Raw genomic sequence first — 8,663 nt, 5'->3', positions numbered from 1 at the left:
CTCTAGCTTCGGTGCAGCGCTTTTGTAAATATAAAGGTGTTTGCAACTGTTCTTTGTGTGTGAAATGGCTTTTGCTTGAGCTTACTTACAGTGTTTGGCCTGAACAGAGCACAGTTTTTAATGCTAAATGTAATGAGGAATGCACCAGGGAAAATAAGTAGATTATGGAGAGTACTATCGCAATTGCATTTTTGGTTGTTTTAAAAAAGTTGTAATAATCTTTTTAGCAAAGTGTGCATACTTCCAAATACATAATAATTAGGCATAATTTAATTAATTGACAGTATTAGACACACGCAGATGCAGATGCACAGACACACATTGTCTCTCTCTCTCTGTCTCTCTCTCCATCTCTCCCCTCTCGCTTTCTCTCTCTCTCTCTCTCTCTCTCACACACACACACACACCCGCACACACACACACACAGACATCCTGTGTCAGTCAAGTATATGTGTGTGTGTGTGTGTGTGTGTGTGTGTGTGTGCATACCCATGCGGGTGTGTAGGGTATGATGTCTTCATGGCTTGTCTTATTCCATGCTGATTTCTGACTTTAAATCATTCATCAGCCCTTGGGTTGTTGAGAACAACTTACATGCAACAGAACCTGTTCCCCGTTGATATCAACAAGGGCTTTCTCTGCTCCCCTGTGCTCCTTCCAGAATCTGGGAGTTCTGAATAACTGCTGGGGATTAAACTGAATTAATGTATCTTCTATATATTAGCCTTTTACAACCTCCCTTCTGAATCCATCAAACAAGCTTATGAGTCGGAAGGGAAAGTTTTATTGCGAGTGCCTTAAATCAATGGCTGGCCTGTTAGGACTCGTCTTTTACACGGCCACATTTCATTGTGTTGTCTTCCGGATTGAAAAGTTGTGTTTGTGTTGTGTAAATCAGCGCACAACATTGACAGTTAACAACCCCGTCGTAAAAATCCTGATTCGTAGAGTATCAAGATTTTTCGAATATTTAACTGTGCCTCGGACACATTACAGAGTTGTATTCATTTGGTGATTTACGGTAAAGAAAATATGTGTTCCTATAAATAGCAAAATTTATGTATTTTTGCCGTTAGTACTGTAGCTTTGTATTTGCTTTTAACGTTCTTTTTTTAATGATTAAGAATGCATTTGCAGTTAGCCATTTTTATTTTATACTTTAACCTCTAACATAAAAACATTAGCTGTTTGGAAAGTTGACACATCTTTGTTGTTCCATCTGCAACAGTAACAGAAAGGTTGTATCCAGAAACACAAATTCCTATTATCTTTTACATCAAAGTGACTATTTTGATGTATGCCAGAATTTAAAAAAAAGATATAAAATTGTCCAAACCTAACCTTCAGAAGCACATCTACCTGTGCTTAAGATTGTGTTCCTTATGCACATGTTCTAAATAATTATTTTCCCTGTCCCTAATTAATTAATGGACATTATGGAATAATTGATCTAATTACCAAAAATATGAGATGAAAGACTCCTATTAGTCATAAAGAATCTAAAATGATAAAATATAAAGCAAGAAAGTTATGGGCAAATTGTAAAATAGGAGCATTACGAATCAATCCAGATACATCTGCCGCACTACAGTGCATAGCTTCTGTAGAGGTGCCAGGCTCAAAAGGAGACAAAGTGTATAACCACATCTTCTGCACCTCCTGAAAATGGATTAAATTGAGCAGAAGCATAACTCCCTGAATAATGGCAAGGCAGACAGAAAGCCCATTTCACATCTTTATTTATCAAAAATATTTCAAGACCCATGGTGAGACTTGCTTGTTTCAGTTTGGTTAGCCTTCCTCTGAGCGTGCCGGTTTATATAATTTTCTTCTTACAGCAAAGCGTCCTTCGTTATTCTCTTGAATGGTGAATCAGGGTCTAATCAGAATTTTGCGGGGCCTGAATTTTTGGTCTTTTCTGACATTTGGCGATGGGGTTTCAGAATCACTATGAATAATACAAACCTGTTGTAGTAGTTTATTTTGACAAGAAATGCTCAGAACAGTCATTGTTCACTGTATATGAAAGTACTGTACTTTTTACAGTGGTGATGTCTTTGATTGCACATGTTGACGACTTGGTCCATCACCTTATAGAATGTTTATGGAGTCTCTAATGTCACTTGTTTTTATGGTTGTGTTCAGTTTTTTACTATGTGTCCAGAAGCCTCTCTTCAGTCCAGGCACAAGTTTTGCCTTCTTTAGAATGAATTTGACAAGTAAATGTCGCTGTCGCTGAATGTAATATTTGAAATCAATACGGCTCACCTTCGATTGTATTTATCTGGGAGTCTGAAATCCCAGAGTCATTGTAACTGCTTGGGATTAAACTCTTCTATCTCGCTGCATGAAACACCTCTTTACCATTGATTAGACGTGCAACCCTGCAAGCTCAGGTCCACGGTTTTTTTATCTGTACAACGATAAATGACGCCACGGTAATTGGTTAGAAAACTTGGTAATCGGCAGCTTTTTTACGCATGCACGCTTAATAAAGACGTAGCATTTGAAGTGTACTCAGATACTCAGGAAATAGCTACGGCACAGTGTGCAGTGTGCTTGAATGGGTTAAATTATATATTCACTAGTTGGAAGAGGGGAAAAAAATGTTCTTTTTTTAGTTTTCTTTTCCAGCATGGACTAGCGGTACCACGTGACGGGGCTGTGTGCCTGCCAGCCTCTTTCTTGTTGATCCTCAGGAGACCATCTGTGCTGGGGGCATTGATTAGAGTGTGTCTGCTGGGATTACATCTTTTCTGTTGCCATGCCAACTAATCAGCTGATTTCGGTTGCCATGGCAACGAAATGTCAGAGCTCAGAGTACCATAACACGAATTCAGCAAAAAAAAAAGCAAAAAAAAAAAGCAAATGTTTTCTTAATTGGCAACTCTTTTGATTCAAGATTCTTTGTCGTGTAAATTAACCCAGTTTGCAAAGATTGTTTTGGTTTTTTTTAGGCGGGGGGGTGGAAGAGGAGGGTTGGTGAAAAATGGGGAGAGAAAAGAACTAGCATTGTGAAGAATATGGAGATGGTGTATTTTTGTTGGAATGCATTAATTTGTTTTATTTTTTACTTTTATTATTTTGCTCCATGGTGAAGGAACTGCTCACACAATAATGTGTTGTTATCCTGTACCTTGACTATTTTGCGCATTTCGAATACCGTTAGCAGTCAAACCCAAGCGACATCTTTGAGGCATGATGAGAACTACACTCTGTAATGGAAAGCATTTATACGAAGGAACTAATGCTGAATTATGTTGGATCTGATGACATGACAGATAATCTGAAATGGCTGTTGCATTTCGGTATGGCTAAGGCATGACAGCTATACATAAACACCACTTAGAAAGCCAAGACCTGCATTTAGTCAAATAAAAACTGCTATGACTGTGAAGTTCATTTCCAGTGTCACTTTTCATTTGCATCCATTCCTTTTAATCTCAATTCAGATTAAACATAGGCTTCTGTAATTTAAACAAAGCAAATCCAGACCTACATTATGCGCTTCGTTGGGGAAAATTTCAGAAATGATGTCCCCTGCCATCTCTCATTTAAGTGTTGCAACACAAGTTGGTGAAGCTTTTCATGGGAGACTGATTGCTGTGTGCAGTTCATGCTACATAGTTCGGAGTGGTGTATTGTAGCCATTCTATGAAAACTCATCAAAACCCCCTCTCTTCATCAATAAGTACTTTGGTACTGTAATGTAGTATAGATACATATTATGAATGAATATGTGAAAAAGGTAGAGGTGGTATCTCTAAAGAGCACCTGCAGTGGTTGTCCTGTAGAACACTTATCATTTAACACACTTAATAGAATATGTCTGCTGTCAGCGGTTCTCTATTTGTATTGTTTGCCACTGGGAGAGAGAATAGCTGGATGCACATAAATAAAAGCGCATAACATAAATGGTGCCGGATGGGATCGTCCAACTAACCACTGTTCCTGAGTTTCATTTTTTTGTAGCACTGTGACCTTAAAGCTAAGAATATCCAATACAAAGATCAACTACCCGTTTTATCTTCTTTTCCAAAAGGTCTGCACTGAGGGACGACTGATCCTGGAGTTTGCCTTCGACGACCTCATGAGGATCAAGACGTGGCATTTTACAATCAGGCAGTACAGAGAGCTGATCCCACGCAGCATACTGGCCATGCATGTGAGTTTGTGTTTTCTTCTGGGTGTCAGGCATTTAATAGCACTGTGTCATTTCGGACTGGCTAATATTGTCATGATAACTGTCTGCTCCATAATTCATACTTTGAGACTCAGGCTCCGTTAAAAAACTCATTTTAGCAAAAGTATGAATTTAAAAGATCAAAGTTTTAAAACTAGAATGGTTTATAGAAAGTAATTGATTTTGAAACACCATCTAAAATAAAAACTATGCTTAAGAAAACTCAAGGGCATGTGTTTAATAGGCTCCAAAATAAAATTCGCTGAGCAATTTTAGCTGCTATAAAGGGCTGTTTTGGTCATAGTATATTTGACGAACCAGTTAACATGGCCAGAAAAAAATATCGCAAATTAATTTAGAAGGCATTAAGGTGTAAAATTTTATAGGTTTGTTGCTTCTTTTATTTATCAGGAAATGACAAAATCTGACTACAATTTACTTCACTATAAAATTAAATTATTAGAACCACTTTAAGCCAAAATATATTTGAGCTTGAAAAATATTAGCAAAACATGGATTTTTCAATAATTAAATAAAAATAATTGATTATTTTTAACACTTACTAATTGTTTCAGCCAATATGTTCTGACAAACTGGTAGTAGTGTATTTCTAAATTCTGAAGTAATATTTTCAATCATATAAAAAATGGAATAGTCACATGACTTAATATTATTGCCAAAATTGTTCATGCCAGGATCTGTTCTGTTCTGGTGAAGAATCACCCTTTGTCAGATCTGAAGAATTTATTTACAAATATGACTTTCACAGTACAATGTTAGTGTAATTTATGGAACATTCAAATCATGCCTTCATATTTAATCTAGGGAAGCCATATACATTGTATATAATAGGACTTAGTGTTAATTCTGCTGCCATGTCAAAATTTCAGATCATTATGGAAATATGGTTAATGTTTTATGAAGTGCACTATGAAATCTTTAGAGTTAAATTGGCTCTGATGTACTATTGTGTGAGCTTGCTATTTGCTTGTCAAAATATATTATAGCTTCCAATGTGTCTGTCACACAGCAAATTTAACACCAGTCTGTGTATGTGCAGAATATTGGATTATTAGAATGTTCTACTGCAAGATAAATGTAAAATAACAACAGATTTGTATGTATTTGTTGTGTTATTCGGGTGTTTGTTTTGCTTTTTTTGGCCATCACTCCTGATACAGAGCAAACATTCAGTTATCCCGTACGACCACCTGGAGTCCTCACTCTGGTGCCAGATATTTAAATTGATCCAGGCAGCAAACAAAGACGAGAAAAAACACAAACAGGAAGGATAACACACACAGTCATTGTTCATTTGTTACATTTGTTCACTATATTCATTCCCATTCATTTATTCTGCCTTGGCTATACTGTAAACGCATGGTGTGTATATTAATTTGACTAAATACTGGAAGCAGGGAGCAAATAGAAAAGTCATTTATCCCTGATAGTTCCCCTCTGTTGTAAAGCACAGTAAATTAAGTTCCCATCTACTCTATGACATTGGGTGAAATAATTTACAAGGACAAAAAAGTGATTAATATAACAGCCTGGTGCCAGGCCAGAGAGGTATTAAAAAGCATTCTGTAAATAGTAATGTTAGAATGCTACAGTGTTATTGGCTCTGGAATGTGAAAGGTGTTGTATTCAAATAGGTCTAGTTATTTATGTTTGCATTTTTGTGTAAAGAGACGTAGCTATGCAGATAATTGTCTTGCTAACTATCTACTATTACAAGCTAGTATTATCCACTTGCTAAACTTATAATACTTAGATTTAGTTAGCTTGTTAGACAACAACTGCATTTCTGGCTGATAGAATTGGCAGATATTGGTTTGGAGAAGGAAAGAGAGTTTCTATCATATCTTAAGCTTATCTTAAGTATTGCTAGGTTAAGTTAAATTTCTGCTAGATACCTCCTCTGGTATTATATTGCCAGACTGCAATTCACGTTCAGCCTCGAGGTCATGTATTTGGTGAGTTGGAGTAAAGACAGTTTTTTGTTTTTTTTTCTGTCACGCATCTCCAGTACATTCTATTATATTACATCATTATATTACAATATGATAAGAAACATATATTTTTCTCTGTGTTTGAACCCCGCATATGAAGTGACTGTTGTGATGTGAGTATATTTATGAATGACAGTTCCTTCTTGTAACTAATGAAGTTACCTTAACAAAGATCCAGTGAGAAAAGAGAAACTGATTATTAGCCATTCACCTGACTCCCTGTGGAGTTTCTCTTCCTAATCCCAGTCTTCAGAAGAATATATTGTAGGAGCGAGAGATGGAGGTGCCCAGCGCATGATCTGTAGAAGTAGCTCCTTTTGATCAGAGTTTTTATTTAATGAGGTGGGAAAAGCCCAGTCCTGAAGATAAGCCAGGTCTGCCATCACAGTCCTGAGACTGAATGCGTTAACTGTGTTTAATTGGTCCGTGGAATTCAGTTATGAAGGCTACTCAGATATGTACCTTTTAACCTTTCAAGTCTGAATATTTCAAATTCAGAATCAACATTTGAAGGATGCTTTTATCATTAAAATCTACTTTGTCCTGCACAATGTTAATGTGAGAAAGAAGCAGTGTTGCCTCCCATTGATTCGGTCCTAGCTATCAAGAGTTTTAAAGAGAGTTTCCTATCAGATGGCTTAAATTCTGAATGATCAGCTTGTGTGGTGATTCTATTGTCCCCTGTGTGAGAAATGTGTTCTTGTATCACCTTTGAACCCATATCCCCTCTCTTCAAGGTCACAGCCATGTTGTGTCTGCATTTTCATGAAGTTGATAAATAAAAGACATTATTATGCAGCTACTGGTTATTTATTTTAGTCATGAATGCACACATTGTATTCATCCTGAAAGTTTATCCTAATGGAAGCACTTTGCTCAAGTTCTTGTCTGTACGGCTGGCACCTTGATGCTGCCTCTTTGGTGGCACTATGACTCCCAAAAACCTGGCGTCTGGCGTTAACGTCCATTGTGTCTGAAAAAAGGAACAACTTGCCGTCTGTCTGGTCTGTTGCTCCAGAGGAGAACAGTGGAAAAGGAGCAGTTCTCACCTGAATCAATAATCCTGGGTGTTTTTTTTACATGCTCAACACAGATGGACACTGTGTGTCATGCTTGGAATCTATTTTGTACAAAAGTACAAACAGCAATGCGTTGGCTCGCTTTACAACGGTCATGCAGCTTTTGTTAATACAAAAGCTGTACCAAAAGCTGCACATTTCATCTTGCTGAACCGTTTAAGTATTATGTTCATTAAAGGTAGAGTTCATTAGAGTGCACAAATGTGCCACAATCAGAGTTGCTGTCAATTTATTCTGTTCGCTCCATTTGTACCCTTAGAAATAAAATACCTTCTGTGTGTGATGTATTTTGGCATTAGAATGTGTGCAGTATCGATATTCCTGTAAGGTCAAGGAAAGGCCTCCATAGTTGCGCTGTGAATAAACGGTATTATGAGCACATTCATTGTGTCAGAGACGTTGTCTCCGTTTGAAAGCGTACCTCTATGGCTCTTCTGAGCAGTTCCTCGTTGGATGAAGGCCTTGCCACATTCTGTTATGAAGGCCGAAGTCTGACTACACAATACTCAGAACTATTTCTGTTGACAGCACAATCGCAGTTATTAGCCTGGGTTGAGCTCTTTCACTGAAATTGAAAAAAAATGCAGCTATCCGTCTAACCTCCTTGATACTGGCTGTAGAAAATGTAGCATTACATCTAACAATTATGAATGAAGCATGGTGCACCTCGGGGTTTTAAGGTTTTAGCAGTTATCCTTTTACACAGTGGATATAAGGCAAAATGCATAATTGTGTGAATGTGAGATGCTCTCCGGTCGTGTAAATGTTATTGATTTTCTTCCTCCATCTGGCTATTAATTATTGCACAAGGTGCTCTCCTACAAAATCGTATTGCTTACATTTGCTCAGTTAGATGTTTTGCTATCTGTTTATTTGTGGCAATGGAAGAGATATAATGAACACTCAATGCATGATTACCATTCTATTTTTGGTCTGACGTTTTTTTAAATAAATAGAATTAGTAGAAAATGTGTTACATTGTATATAATATGTAATAGCATACAGCATAATCAGACCCATGCTAATTTTACTGTCATTTCTTACTGTCCTTACTGTTGTTAGTTACAGATGGAAAATACATTATTATTTTCTAATTACAAGAAATTACAAAATTTTGAACTATAACTTTACGTATATGAAAGTTTTTGAAATAAACTTGGTTTGAGATTCCTGGAGGAATAGCTAGCTAGCCTCCAATAGGGCTAGCCTCCACAGATACTGCCAGGTGAGGCTGCACTCCTGACTCCATGTTCAGTCAGAGAACGGGGGAGGGCTGGGAGCAGCCCGTGGGCTTGGGGGAGTCAAACCTGCCCCCCAGACGTCACACTTAATTCAATCAGCGGCCCTCTGAGACGGGGCTGCTTCTCAGGGGTGAGGGTGTGATTGTGG

The 8,663-nt window shown here is 37.5% G+C and overlaps 1 protein-coding gene across 3 annotated transcripts in view; it reads left to right on the top strand.

The window, feature by feature from the left end:
* Positions 1–8,663, top strand: part of ldb2a (LIM domain binding 2a) — a 74,801-nt gene that overhangs the window by 46,130 nt on the left and 20,008 nt on the right. For all 3 annotated transcript variants that reach the window (XM_061251610.1, XM_061251611.1, XM_061251609.1), the window contains exon 4: positions 4,043–4,165. In XM_061251610.1, coding sequence (XP_061107594.1) covers positions 4,043–4,165 — 123 coding nt within the window. The remainder of the gene's footprint in view (positions 1–4,042; positions 4,166–8,663) is intronic.

This window comes from Conger conger, chromosome 8 (assembly GCF_963514075.1).
Source record: "Conger conger chromosome 8, fConCon1.1, whole genome shotgun sequence".
Taxonomy (NCBI): domain Eukaryota; kingdom Metazoa; phylum Chordata; class Actinopteri; order Anguilliformes; family Congridae; genus Conger; species Conger conger.
Note: the sequence above shows the minus strand (reverse complement) of the source record. Positions and strands in the feature narration are given on the sequence as shown.